The 14,834-nt window shown below is 44.8% G+C and overlaps 1 protein-coding gene across 3 annotated transcripts in view; it reads left to right on the forward strand.

The window, feature by feature from the left end:
• LOC100217273 (nudix hydrolase 24) overlaps positions 1-14,338 on the forward strand; it is a 31,684-nt gene extending 17,346 nt beyond the window's left edge. Inside the window, exons 6-10 of one of the 3 annotated variants that reach the window (XM_008652794.3) lie at positions 9,539-9,618; positions 9,726-9,841; positions 9,936-10,056; positions 10,141-10,196; positions 13,959-14,338. In XM_008652794.3, coding sequence (XP_008651016.1) covers positions 9,539-9,618; positions 9,726-9,841; positions 9,936-10,056; positions 10,141-10,196; positions 13,959-13,996 — 411 coding nt within the window. In that variant the 3' untranslated portion in view covers positions 13,997-14,338. Of the gene's footprint in view, positions 1-9,538; positions 9,619-9,725; positions 9,842-9,935; positions 10,057-10,140; positions 10,619-13,958 lie in introns of those variants that run through there. The other 2 variants (XM_008652795.2, NM_001143625.1) reach the window with 2 other exon arrangements.
• The last annotated feature ends 496 nt before the right edge of the window (positions 14,339-14,834 follow it).

The following is a 14,834-nucleotide window of genomic DNA, read 5'->3' on the forward strand; positions in this document are numbered from 1 at the left end:
AAAAGTGATGTTGTTCATTTATAATTTATTTGTCTTTAATGTTTCGTATTTCGTATTATTTTATATAATCTATTAGAGTTCAATTACGAAGATTCAACCTTCGTAATTGTATCGTCTTTAACCTTCGTCTGAAGTTCATTATCCTTAAAGGGATAATGCTTCATTGGACGAAGGGTATTAACATTTAACATTTTATGTTGCCTTGTTCTTAATTCATAGCATTTGAGAACGAGTCCCCAACACCACCGTTAGTGGCCAGATTTAGAAATAAAAGATTAGTTTCCTTTCCATGCCTTAAATCTAGGAGTGATTAGTTGAGATTAGTTTCCTTTCCATGCCTTAAATCTAGGAGTGATTAGTTGAGATTAGTTTCCTTTCCATGCCTTAAATCTAGGAGTGATTAGTTGGGGCATTGGATATATATTGTAACCAAACTTGGAGGAAAGGAATCAAGAAATCAATTATCCTAAACCTGCTCTCTATCTCGCTACTCTCAAGCCGCCGGTGGGGATTTCCCTCATGGTGAAGGCCTGGAGCACGACTACGGACTGAGTAGTCGCGGTCCGGCGTTGTTAGGTGCTGAGGCGCTTGACAACAACATTCCTCTAATTTTATTGCAAAATGGTATCGATAATTGATCCAATATGGATGGAATCATGAATAGTCATTGCTTTTGTATACTAATTCAAACCTGCTATCTATGGAGAAAATTGTATAAAAGAAATAAGTATTTATCGGGGAACACTCTGCAAAGATACAATTTATTTAAACCCATATTCTATCATATGAATGAAATATAGTTCGAAAAAGAGGAATAAAATAGTTTACTTAAGACTTATTTATTATTATTATTGAATTTCCATTCTCAACAGAGAACTCAAGATGATTAATCCTGAAATGAGAAGGATCCACTCTTTCCCACAAATAAACTATCAACCTAAAAAAAGTGGAATTAATTTAATGAATTAATCTATTTTTCTGTAACAAAAACAATTAAAGAACCTGCAGTTAGGAGGCGCTAAACTTCTCTAGACCCGTTTTTTCTCTCGAACACGTAGGAGAGCTGCACATCATTATATTAAAAGGAGAAAGAAATAAGGTCTACCTCTACGGCGAGCCCTTCCCAAGCCTTCTCTCCTCCTCAGGCGTCAGTATTCCCTTCTCTCCTTCCCTCGTCTCTTCGTTCTTGAGGTTGCTCCAAGTTTGAGCGCTGGGAGTCTGGGACTATGCCGTCCAGGAGTTCTCGGATGAGGGACGTGGTAATGGCCAAGGTTTTAAAGTCGGCTAGTCGACTCTAGTCGCCTGAGCACTGATAAGGTGACTAATTACGATTAGTCGTCGATTTGCTCAATTAGTCGAGCCTAGTCGTCCACCTATAACAGGACCATGTGTGTGTATAGTTGTAGCAGGACCGCAGGGCAACAATACACTATAGCTGTACCAGGACAGCAGTACTATATTGCAGATCAACTAATCTTATAACAATATCACAATATAACTGTACAAACATGTTTCACTAAAAGTAAAAGATAAAGATCACTTACCTTGGATTGTACAACAACACACTGATTTCAACTCCAGGAATTATTAGAATGTCAAACTTGTAGGCTGTTGTCAGTGACTACAACAGAAGGTCAGGAGGTCAGGACTTCAGGAGCATATGTAGAGGGTTGCCGGAGCACAGCAGAGCGGTAGGAGAGGAGGGCGGCGACGATGGAGAAGGGGCGGCAACGTTGGATAAGGGTGCACACGCGACTGTGCGCTGCGTAATGTGTACCGTATTGGTATAGGTAGGGCAAAACAATGTTTGTGCTGTACAGATGGTGGGCTGGCCCATGTAACAAAGACCTGATTAGTGGCCCAAAACAGGCATAACTAGTCGACCATTACCCCTAGTCGGACGACTAATCGCGATTAGTCGGCGACTAGGACGACTAATTGCTTCCTAGTCGCTCTAGTCGAGTCGGAGATTCTAATCGAGCTCGCTCTAGCGATTAGTCGGACGACTTTAAAACCTTGGTAATGGCTACCGTTGCTCCTTCAGAGAGGCGTTTCTCTCTTCCCAGGGCCAGGTGGGCTCTGCAGCCTCGACGGCTGGCTACGACGCTTCGAAAACCTCGGCGATTGATCCTATTCGTCGTGCTCTGGTTCGTCGTGTTCGGTCGCTGAGATCAGGTGCACCACGAAAGGTTTGGTGTCCGGTCAGAGCTTAGGAGCGTCTGGATCCTTCTGATGCCGGCGGATGGATCAAAGGGGACTCCAGAAGATCAAGAAAGAGAAGGATTAAGGATGTGACGCCTCGGCTTCGTAGGCCGGTTCCATCGCATTTAGTTGGGAAATGCTTCAACTGCCTAGCGGTGGATCACTTCGTCTTCCATTGCCGCCGACCGCCAAGATGCTTTCGCTGCAATAGCCTGGGCCACCGGTCCTATTTCTTCTAGGCGGCTGCAACACCGGGTTTCTCTTTATCCCGACGATGTGGTTCTTTTCATCCATTCTATGACGGAGGACATCAATATGGTTTCAGACATCCTTCACCTTTGTGGAGAGGCTTCTGGTTTATATAATAATAACCAGAAGTCTTGTGTCTATCCCATCAGGTGTCATGAGGACAATCTAGAGGCGATTCAACATTTTTTGGCCTTGTGAGATATCTAGTTTTCCTTGCAAATATCTTGGTTTGCCCCTCTCTTTGCATAAATTAAAGAGGGAGCAAGTGCAACTCATTGTGGACAAAATAGCTAATCAACTCCCAGGATGGAAAGTTGATTTGTTGGCTAAAGCAGGAAGCAGTGTTATGGTGCAATATGTTTTGACAGGGATGCTGATTTACATTGCCATGGTTGTGGACTTGCCTTCTGCAACGATAAAGGGCATTGATAAAATTAGAAAAGGTTTCCTTTGGCGTGGTCAAAAAAATGTCATGGGTGGACATTGTGCTGTGGCCTAGGGAAGAGTGTGCAGACCTCGCGAGCTTAGAGGGCTAGGTATTTTAAACATCACTGAGCTAGGTTGGGCTTTAAAAATGCGCTGGGCTTGGTTGCAAAAAACTGAGCCAAATCGGTCCTAGTCATCTCTGTCTCTTCATGTCCCTAGGAAAATCCGTGATTTTTTAAAAATGGACATCATTTCTGAGGTCGGAAATGGTGTAGAGAGATAGAATTGGGAAGACACCACACCCAATGAGGGGGGTGATCTCTTATATATATAGCCAAAGTAACTTGGAGTACAAGTATACAATCTCCTAAACAGGGAAAGCTATAAGCTTATACAAGGAAGACTATAATCAGTCTATACTAGTCTATGTACGACTGCACTATCCATATATGTCTAACACCCGCCCGCAGTCGCAGCGGGAGGGTCCCGGACGCAAAGACTGGATTTGAACTCGTTGAAGAGTTGTACAGGCAAGCCTTTGGTCATGATGTCCGCGAACTGATGAGAAGATGGGACATGAAGCACGCGCACTTGTCCAAGAGCAACCTTCTCACGGACGAAGTGAATGTCGATCTCGATGTGCTTGGTGCGACGGTGATGAACGGGATTGGCTGCCATGTAGACAACACTCACGTTGTCGCAGTAGACGACCGTCAAAGAAGTAATCGACACGTGGAGTTCCTGAAGAAGCTGCCGCAACCAGCAACACTCAGCAACAGTGTGGGCCACGACCCGGTACTCAGCCTCCGTGCTGGACCGGGAGACGGTAGTCTGTCTCTTGGAGGACCAAGAGATGAGGTTGTCGCCGAGGTAGACGCAGTAGCCCGAAGTGGAGCGACGAGAGTCAGGACACCCAGCCCAGTCCGCATCCGAGTAAGCGGTGAGAGACTGAATGGGGCCGACGCCCAGGTGAAGACCGGAGGAAAGCGTGCCCTTCAAGTAGCGCAAGATCCGTTTGAGCAAGGCCAGATGTGGCTCGCGCGGGTCATGCATGAAAAGGCACACCTGCTGAACCGCGTATGCCAAATCAGGGTGAGTCAGCGTGATGTACTGGAGAGCACCGACGATGCTCCTGTACATGGAAGGGTCGGCGACTGGAGCACCAACAGTCGCGGAGATCTTGGCATGAGTGTCGACAGGGGTCGTCGTGGAGTGACACTCGGCCATGCCTGCACGTTGAAGAAGCTCGACAGCGTACTGTCGCTGGGACAGGAAGATCCCGGTGGGGAAGCGCTCGACGGAGATGTTGAGGAAGTGGTGGAGATCCCCAAGATCTGTCATGGCGAACTCGGAGTGGAGCCTGTCGATGATGCGCTGGAGAAAAGTTGACGAAGAGGCGGTGAGGATGATGTCGTCGACGTACAGCAGCAAGTAGGCCATGTCCCCACCCTCTTTGTACACAAAAAGTGAGACGTCAGAGACGGAAGCAGTGAACCCGAGTTGACGAATGTACGAGGCGAACCGCTGGTACCAAGCTCGCGGTGCCTACTTCAGGCCGTAGAGAGAGCGCTGAAGGAGACAAACATGGTCAGGAGCCGCTGGATCGACGAAGCCAGGCGGCTGTTGACAGTAGACTGTCTCCTCAAGGTGACCGTGAAGGAAGGCGTTCTTCACGTCCAGCTGGCGAATCGGCCAGGAACGGGAAGCGGCGATGCTCAGAATAGCCCGAATAGTCGGCGATTTGACCACCGGGCTGAAGGTCTCATCGTAGTCGATGCCGTGCTGCTGGGAGAAGCCCCGGACCACCCAGCGTGCCTTGTGGCGAGCAAGAGTACTGTCAGAGTGGTACTTATGCTTGAAGATCCACTTCCCGGAGACGACGTTGGCGCCTGGTGGCCGCAGGACAAGGCACCAAGTGTCGTTGTCGATCAGCGCCTTGTATTCGTCGGCCATAGCCGCACGCCAGTTGGGGTCCGCCAGCCCACTGCGCTAATTTGTCGGGATCGGCGAAGGAGTCGTAGCAGACATGTTTGTGTACGACACACGCTGGATCGTCCTGGTCTGTGTGCGCGTCACAGGACGAAACAGTGTTGGTGCAGGTGGGGGCTCGGCTGGAGCCTGAGGTGCTAGAGGCGGCTGTCGCCTGCTGTAGACGATGTAGTGGTCGCGGGCGGGGACCGGAGGTGGTTGGGAGGACCAGGGGGCGCCGGCTGGACTGGGTGCTGGCGTCGACGGCGAAGCCCCTGATCCAGAGCCGCTGGGAGCAACGACCCCTGTGTCGTCGAGAGATCCTGACGGGGGCACGAGACCACACCCGTTCGGAGTAGGAGCATCCGAAGCGCTGGATGGGGGTATGAAACCACGCCCACCAGAGGAGAAGATGCTAGGTAGGGGCACAGGGCCACGCCCACCAGGCGAGGAGTCACTAGCTGCATGATCAGTAACACAAGGCGCAATATCCAAGTCGCGACCAAGAAGAAAGTCGAAGGAGCTAGCGGGAGTAGGAGGGTCATGGGCGAATGGAAAACTGAGCTCATCAAATACAACATGACGGGAAATAATAATGCGGCGCGTGGAGAGATCCAGACAGCGATACCCCTTGTGAGCAGAAGGGTACCCTAAGAAGACACATGCGACAGAACGAGGTGCAAGCTTATGCGAAGACGTGGCCTGTAAGTTAGGATAACAGAGATAACCGAAGACGCGCAAGTGCTCATAGGAAGGAGGGGTATTGTACAAACGGGTGTACGGAACCTCATGGCGTATGGAGGAAGAAGGTCTGCGGTTAAGCAAGTATGTGGCAGCTGCGAGGGCCTCAACCCAATACTTGGGTGGCATGGACTCATGAAGGAGCAGGGTACGCACAGAGTTGTTGAGGGTACGGAGAACACGTTCGGCCTTGCCATTCTGTGGTGAAGTGTGGGGACAAGAAAGGTGAAAAACGATGCTGTGGGCAGCAAGGAGATCATCCATGGCATGGTTAACAAATTCTGTCCCATTATCAGCTTGGAAGCATTTAATAGTGTAGCTAAATTGTGTGCGAACATAAGGAATAAAATCAGCAATGTGCTGACGGACCTCAGACTTGTGCTTAAGGGGAAATGTCCAGCAAAAATGAGTGAAGTCATCTAGTAGAACCAAGTAATATGAGCATCCAGATATACTAGTAACCGGGGATGTCCAGACATCACAATGAACTATCTCAAAAGGGGAAACAGTGTGGGAAGTAGATGTACTAAAAGGTAGACGAGCATGTTTGCCTAGCTGACAGGCATGACAAAGAGGGTGGTCTACTTTATTACATGAAATTAAAATTTTTCTCTTGAGACTGGATAAGACTGCTGGACCGGGGTGACCTAGGCGACGATGCCACACGGAGGAGGAGGCTGCGAGGAGGGCGCTGGCAGTGGACTAGGCGGCTGATGAAAGTGTGTAGAGGTCGCCCGAGCTATTGCAGCGAAGAATCACTCGCCCCGTCCTGGGTTCCTTGACAGAGAAACCAAAAGCGTCAAATTCGATAGAACCACCATTATCGCGGGTAAATTGACGAACAGATAGTAAATTACGAACTATGGAAGGAGCGACAAGGATGTTGTTGAGGACAAATTTAGTGGAGTTGATGTCAAGGATCGATGAGCCGCGGGTCGTGACAGGAATACTTGCACCATTGCCTACCATGATCGAAGAAGCAGCAGCTGGGAGATGAGAATGAAGGATACCTTCAGAGGAGTGCATATGTGTAGAGGCACCAGTGTCCATCACCCAGGCGTCACCTTGCAGCGACATTTGCTGCAGCGCCGCCATGAGGCCCGTCGTGTCGAAGTACTGGGGGCCGGCAGGCTGCTGGTCGCTGATCGCGGTGTGGGCCTGCGGGGAGGACCCGAGAAGGCCGGGGCCACCGCGCTGCTGGCCACTGCTCGCAGCGCGCCATGTCTGCCCGCCGCCTCCAGAACCGCTGCTGCCGCCGGCTTGTCCCTACTGCTGACCCCACGGATTGATGCAAATCCATGGTCCAGTGGGGTTGGGCGCACAGTTCTGCTGCTGCTGTTGGTTGCCGCCGCCGCCGCCCTTACGAAAGTAGGTCTTCTTGCGCTTTTGCTGCTCGCCGCCGCGCTGCTGGTGCTGCACCCAAAACTGCTGGGGAGACGACGTACAGGACCGGCAGGGGCCTGTGCAGCCGGAGGATGACGAGGAGGATGTGGAGGAGACGTGGAGGGCAGTGGACTTCACCATCTTGCCCTCCTCAGCCAGTCGCAGTTCCTTGAGGGCGAAGCATGTCGAGGGCGCCGGCGAAGTCCATGGTGGCGTCACCAGCGATGATGTTGCAGGTGGTGCTGAAGCGGGGATTGGCGCCGTGGAGGAGGTTGAGCACCATGGTGGAGTCGTCGATGGGCTTGCCGACATCACGGAGGCGATCAACCGCTCTCTTCATCTCCTGGCCATAGGCCTCGACAGACAAGTCTCCCTGAGTCAAGGTCATGAAGGCCTGGCTCAGGAAGATGGCACGCAGCGCCTTGTTCGCCTCGAAGCGGGCGGTGATGGTAGCCCAATGCTTGCGTGCCGTCGGGTCGGGCGTCATGATGAGGTCATGGACGGCGTCGGAGACGGTGCCGTAGAGCCAGGCACGGACGCAACAGTCCTCCTGGAGCCAAACCGGCGTGAGGGGATTGGGAGGCGTCGTCCCGTCGATGTGGGACAGCAGCTCGAAGGTGCTACATAGGGCTTCGAAGCAGGCCTTCCACTTGGAGAAGTTGTCCGCGCGGAGGTCGAGCTTCATGGGGACGTAGGACTGCACAGAGATCGTGGCGTAGGGAAGCGCCATGGGGAGATTGATTTGGGCAGCAAGAACGTCGTCACCGAACAGGAGAGAAAATCCGACGGAGCAGTCGGAGTCGCTGTCACCGGCGGAGTCCACGTGGGTGATCGTGGACATCCAAGACTCCTGCGCAGCAGAAGGAGAGGCGGCGCAGGTAGGTGCCGCGCCCTAGGTCAGGCGGCGGCGTGTGGTGGGTGTAGAGGCAGCGGGAGGGAGGGCACAAAATCAGGGAGACCTTGGACTCGTGATACCATGTAGAGAGATAGAATTGGGAAGACACCACACCCAATGAGGGGGGTGATCTCTCATATATATATATATAGCCAAAGTAACATGGAGTACAAGTATACAATCTCCTAAATAGGGAAAGCTATAAGCTTATACAAGGAAGACTATAATCAGTCTATACTAGTCTATGTACGGCTGCACTATCCATATATGTCTAACAAATGGGGCCTCTATCCTCTTTTGGAGTGATCGATGGCTGGGAGGGCAGCGGGTAGTGGATATTGCTCCTCACCTTCTAGAGACCATTCCTAAGAAGCTGATTAACAAAAGGACAGTTCAGGAGGCGATTAGAGATAATTTATGGATTAATGATATTAGTGGGAGTTTATCAGTTGGAGCCCTTGCAGACTTTCTGTGCCTTTGGGACATGGTGGCCCAAGTTGATCTTTGCCTAGATAAAGAGGACAAGCATATCTTTCGGCTGGCTGCTAATGGTAAATATTCGGCTAAAGCTGCTTATGAGAGGCTCTTTCTTGGATCAGTGGAGTTCGAGCCTTATGAGAGGATTGGAAAACTTGGGCTCCGCCTAAATGTTGGTTCTTTTTATGGTTGGCTGCTCATAAGAAGTGTTGGACGACAGATAGACTTGAAAAGCGGGGTCTGGATCATCCGGAAAGATGTCCTTTTTGTGACCAGGAAAGGGAGACAATTGATCATCTGCTTGTGGCTTCTCTAGGGAATGTTCAGGTTGCAAGTTTTGGCACCACAACCATCTAGTACAAAATTCATGGAGTGGTGGCATGAAATCAGTGATGCTATTCATGGTCCCTTCAGAGATGGTCTGAACTCTCTTATTGTGCTAGGTATTTGGGTCTTATGTAATCATAGAAACAGATGCATCTTTGATGGCCTCTCCCCTATTATTGCTACTGTTTTAATTCAAGTTGGGGACGAGCGCCGTCTGTGGGAGTCTGCTGGGGCCAAGGGGTTGTTCTCCTTTGCTGTCTCCCTCTCAGATGTGGATTAGGGTTCTGTTTTCTAGATGAATCAGTTTATGTTTGTTATGTTTAGACCGCCGTAAGGCGTCTCTTGTACCCCGGTCTCCAGACCTGTTTCCAGGGGGGAAAAACAGATGGTCCTTATAAACATGGAACTATACGCCGACCTGCAGCTATATGAACCGGAGGAGAGCTTCCAGCGATGTTGGTCTGGGATATCAGGTTGCAGCACCAGTCCATCGACCAAATCCCAGATAAGCAGATATTCTGTAATGACCGGTACCGTTAGCGCTCCTTTGATATCATCCACCCATCTCCTGTTATTGAGAGCCTGACTAATTGTTTTGGATGTTAAAGGACACCAGGACAGGTTTTAGCTAGCTTTTCGGTATAAAAGGCAGATGTTAGCAGCCCAGATGTGATTTATTGAATTTAGGTCCCATGGCAGCTGACAAGATCTGACATGGACTATGTTGTTTTTTGCGGCTGGGCTTGAACATACCTTGCTTGAAATAGGCTGTAATATAAACTAAAACTTAAATACTATACTTGTGCTCCTTTTTATTACCGTTCTGTAATGTTGAACTAGCTTATGTTGACTCAGTTTGGATCTTTTTAGCCATACGGAATGTCCTGCAAAGAGAATATCATCAAGGAATGTGAGGAGGAAGCTGGAATCACAAGATCCATATCAACAAAGTACAATTCAAAACCTTTTCCCTAGAACATTCTTCTCAATTCTTATGATTTTTTTTTGTTACGTTTCTGAGTGAAATGTGTAACAAATATTTATCATAACATATTAGTGCTACTTCTGTTGGAGCGGTTTCTTATATGGATATTGAAGGCTTTAGATACAAAAGGGATGTTCTCTTCTGCTATGACCTCCAACTTCCTGCTGATTTTGTTCCTAATAATGAAGGTACCTGCTAAAGCATTGAACTTCGTACTAATTTTCTTATTTGTGCTGATATAAATTTCAATCTGCTACAAACTTCCCTCTTTTTCTTGTTCAGATGGTGAGGTTGATAGCTTCAGACTAGTCCCTGTTATACATGCTGCAAACATTATAAGGAGGACAGATTTTTTCAAGCCGAACTGCAACCTTGTGATCATCGACTTCCTCTTCCGTCATGGGTACTATATGCATATAGCATTGAGAGTACATCAAGTTTTGTCAAAATAATTTCTTAGATCTTGATATTGTAACCTTGCTTTCAGGTACATAAACCCAGATTCTCGTTGTTACTTAGATCTGCTGCAAAGCTTGAGGAGTGGTGATTGTTCCTAACTCTCTTTTGCTGTCCACATTTATAATCATTGTTCAATTTAATGAAACAAAAAAAAAATCATGGAGTAGTCTGGTATTATGGTTGATCATAATCATAATTATGCCTGGGACTCCATTGTCATTTTAGTATGAACAGAGCATTCACGTGCGGTTGGGGATTATGCCTGGGACTCCATTCATCGAGTTCCGTTGGTTGGGGAAGCTTCTCCTTCCCAAAGCATGACGCAAGTGCTCATCATGTGCGGTTGCTGGAGGTGCCATTTCTGTTCTTGGATTCAGCCCTTTGCTTGCATTGGTTGTTCTGGTTGAGAGCAAACTTGTTGCTTGCATTGACGTATGATCGTGAAGTACAAAGATAGGCAATCAAAGGACATGAATGATTATAGAAATTTAAAAATAATTATATCATCTTTTAATTACAAACCAATTTAGTTTATTTTTCTGAATCTCGAGTTTAGATAGAATATTGTTTTGTTAGTAAAAATGGTACTAACTAAAACCCATAACTAGGGGTGTTGGGGTGTAAACGGTACGGATATTATCTGAGCATCCGACCGTCCGAAGTGGCTAATTATTCGGCTGGATAGTTTTTTTCGGATATCCGCAGAATTTTCGGATTTTGGATTCGAATTCGGATAGTACAGTTCGGATATCGGATACAGATATGAGATGACTGATATCCGTCGGATTTCGGATATCTGGATATCTTCTCGGATACTTGTCCGGATTTCATATTTCGGATATCCGGACATCTACCCAGATATCTTACCAGATTTCAGATATTCGGATAGTTACATGTGGAATCACCCTAAATATTCAAATTTCAACATAATCAATACTTTACCTTATCATTTTCATATGGGAACTTGAGGTTATGTTCTTATTAATGTTTATTGATCCTGGCAACCTATTTGTAATTTTCAGTCGATAGTAGAATATTTTATGAATTTAAATGCATTTTGATAATTTTCTGTAGAAAAAATTATAATAATACACAAATAGTCTCAAAAAACCATGAAATTTGACAGAGGAGCAATATATGCCCATATAGCATCCTCAAAAATGTTTGGGCCACAAAATCTAAAGATTGCCAGCGTTTCTTTCAATTCACTTTCACTTGTTACGTGAGTAACATGTGATATCACCTTAAATATCTAAATTTTAAAATAATCAATACTTCACTTTATCATTTTCACGTGAGGATTTAAGGTTATCTTCTTATATGATGTTTATTAGTTTTGGTAACTTATTTTACATTTTTGGTCGACATTATAATATTTTACTAATTTAATTGCATTTTAATGATTTTCTACAGAAAGAAAATAATAATACATAAATAGCCTAAAAAATCATGAAATTTGACGGAGGGGTAACATATGTACACATTGAATTCTAAAAAATGTTTGGTCCATAAATTTCATAATGTGTCAGGGATTCTTTCATTTTACTTCCACTTATTGCGTAAGTTACATGCAAAATCACCGTAGGTATCCAAGTTTCAACATAATCAATATTTCACTTTATCATTTTCATATAGGGACATCATATTATCTTTAATATAATGTTTATTGGTCCTTGTAATTTATTTGCAATTTTGGGTAGACACTAGATTATTTTATGAATTTAATTGCATTTTGATGATTTTTTTAGAAATAAATTAATAATACACAAATAGCCTTAGAAATTCATAAAATTTGACGGAGGGTTAACATTTGTCTACATAAAATTCTAAAAAATGTTTGGGCCATAAAGTCTATAAATGCCAGTGATTCTTTTCATTTTCTTACACTTGTTGTGTGAGTTACACGTGAAATCAGCTTAAGTATTCAAGTTTCAACATAACCTTTACTTCACTTTCTCATTTTCATGTAGGGACTTGAGGTTATCTTCTTATAGAATGTTTATTAGTCTCGATAACTTATTTACAATTTTTTGTCGATACTAGAATATTTTATGGATTTAAATGCATTTTGATGATTTTCTGCAAAAAGAAATTAATAATACACAAATAGTCTTAGAAATTCATGAAATTTAGCATAGGAGCAACATATGTCCATATAACATCCTCAAAAATGTTTGAACCATAAAATCCACAAGATGTCATCAATTATTTCATTTTATTTCCACTTATTTGTGAAACCCGTAATGATTACATGTGAAACCACTATAATAATACGTGAAACCACGTATCATAATAATACGTGAAACCACATATCATAGTTATCAATATTTTATGAATTTAATTGCATTTTAATGATTTTTAAATATAAAGAAATTAATAATACTCAAAATAGCCTTAGAAATTCATGGAATTTTATGGAGGTGTAGCATATGTCCACATATGATCCTCAAAAATGTTTGGACTAAAGGAGGGGGCTAAATGCTTACAACTATGATATGTGTGGAATGATGTCTTACACGAGATCCGACAAAAATATTCGTTACCGACGCTATCCGTGTCCGATTAGCTCCGTATTTGATCCACGACTATTCGTATTTATATTCGAGAACATCCGTATTTGTATTCGTATTCGAAGCTATCCATATTCGAATTCGAATCCGAATAAAAATATGAAAACAAATATGATTTCATTGATATCCGTCCGTATTCGATCCGATTAAACCCCTACCCTTAACTCTGATTGACTTCAAATTTTATCAGACTAAACTAGATAAAGTTATGTAACTAACCTAATTGAAATCACGTTGATTGGACTTGATTTGCATTGATATATTAATAAAACAATACGGCCCATGACAAAAATTGATAAGTTTTAAAAACATAGTTAAGCAATAATCACACAATATTAATTATCTAAACTTTGAAGGTCACTAACTCTAGATCAATCAAATCAATAATCACAATTAAAATTAGCGAATCAATCTAGAATTAAAATTAAGCGTGTAATTAATGAGGAACTGTAACTATACGAATATTGCATAATCATCACCTTAAGATTATGGCTTTGCACTTTCAGATAGTGAAAATTTGAAATAGGAGATGTGATAGGTAATATTGTTGTAGGTAGCTTAATCATCAAATTATGCGTACAAAGTGCTTTTCAAAAGCATAGATTAATCCAATTATTAGATCTAAACTATTGTTTATCTTCTCTCAAAATCTCGTCTAAAAAATAAATAGAATTTCTTATTTATAACGGACAACAACCACTATTTGGCTCGACCGACCCTCCTTGGGCTGGCCGGTTTGCCTCTTAGCCCGCCTAGCCAACATGGGCCACCAACGCCTTTTTGGACCGCCCCTGCCTCCACGAGCCTACTTTGGCTAGTTATCCCTTGGTCATGGCCATGGCTGGCCACTGGCCGTTGTTGGCTGGTCGCAGCTTGACATTACTGGCCACGACTAACTAGCCAAATTTTTCTCTTCCTTAGACATTTCATGCATGTCTCCAATGCACATAATTGCCATATGCAATGATGCTTAGTCCGAAACATTCCGCTTAGCATCTTCGATCAAGGACCTCATCCTCTTTAAACTTAGTCCTGGACCTAGTTTCCATACCTAGTCCTTTTCTGAAACTACTCTCGAAAACTAGTTTTGTCGCCCCTAGCCATATTTTGTCTCAACCAACACCTGCACATGAACAATTCGTGCAACCGAGTATGAGCACAAGTTTATGATTTGACTCAAGATCAATCCATGAACACCACTTGTTGGGGGCCTTCGTCTTCCGAAGGTCCTCAAAAACATGATTAACAATGTTTCTCAAGTGTAATATATGAACAGGAACCTTCAGACTCGGAACAAAGCTGTTCACAATATAAAAAGCATGGTCGGGACGAAGGTCGAATCAACTCCGAAGCTACGCGCAAAGGAGCTTCAACTCAGTAACAGAAAAAGGAACCGACTTAAAGAGGAAAATGCTATCTAGTCCTCGATAGATTGTCCTTAAGTCAATTGTAAACATGAAGGACATGAATGTAATTTTACACAGGCTACGCTCTGTGCCTATAAATAGATGAACAGTACCCCCGTACTGTTCACGCTGACTTGTATTCGCTCGTGCGTCACGCTTGGTCTTTTGTCTTCTGTTAAGCCGAAGGTACAAATGTAATTCAATATTGTTCATGTTCATTTATGATGATATAATAAAGATATATTAAGAATGTCATATGATTATTTATGTTATCTCTCATATTTCATATGCTTCTTCTTTCATTAACATATACTGCGATGATGAAGGTACGTCCTTCATGATCTTCGTCTGAAGATTATTATATCCTAAGAGAGATAATGCTTCGAATGACGAATGACATTAACCTTTAACATTTTTTGTGTTGCCTTGTTCTTAACTCATAGCATTTGAGAACAAGTCCCCAACATTGGCGCCCACCTCCGGTGTACTCACTTCCACATTCTTCGGCAAAGCATCAACCTTCGTCATGCCGCCGAAGAAGACAACAACGCCAGGGGCTGCACTATAGCCACTGGACACAAACCAGGAGACTCTCTCTCCGAGAGGCCAGAAGCCAAAAGAGAAAGGCCACCAGTCCAACACTTCAGGAGGAGGAGTTGGACCAGGAGATCAGGTCCTAAAAATTATTCACCAGCAGGTGCAAAGGAAAAAGGAGAAGATGGCCCGGCTGGCCGACCTTCAGAAGA

Source organism: Zea mays, chromosome 7, assembly GCF_902167145.1.
Source record: "Zea mays cultivar B73 chromosome 7, Zm-B73-REFERENCE-NAM-5.0, whole genome shotgun sequence".
NCBI classification, from domain to species: domain Eukaryota; kingdom Viridiplantae; phylum Streptophyta; class Magnoliopsida; order Poales; family Poaceae; genus Zea; species Zea mays.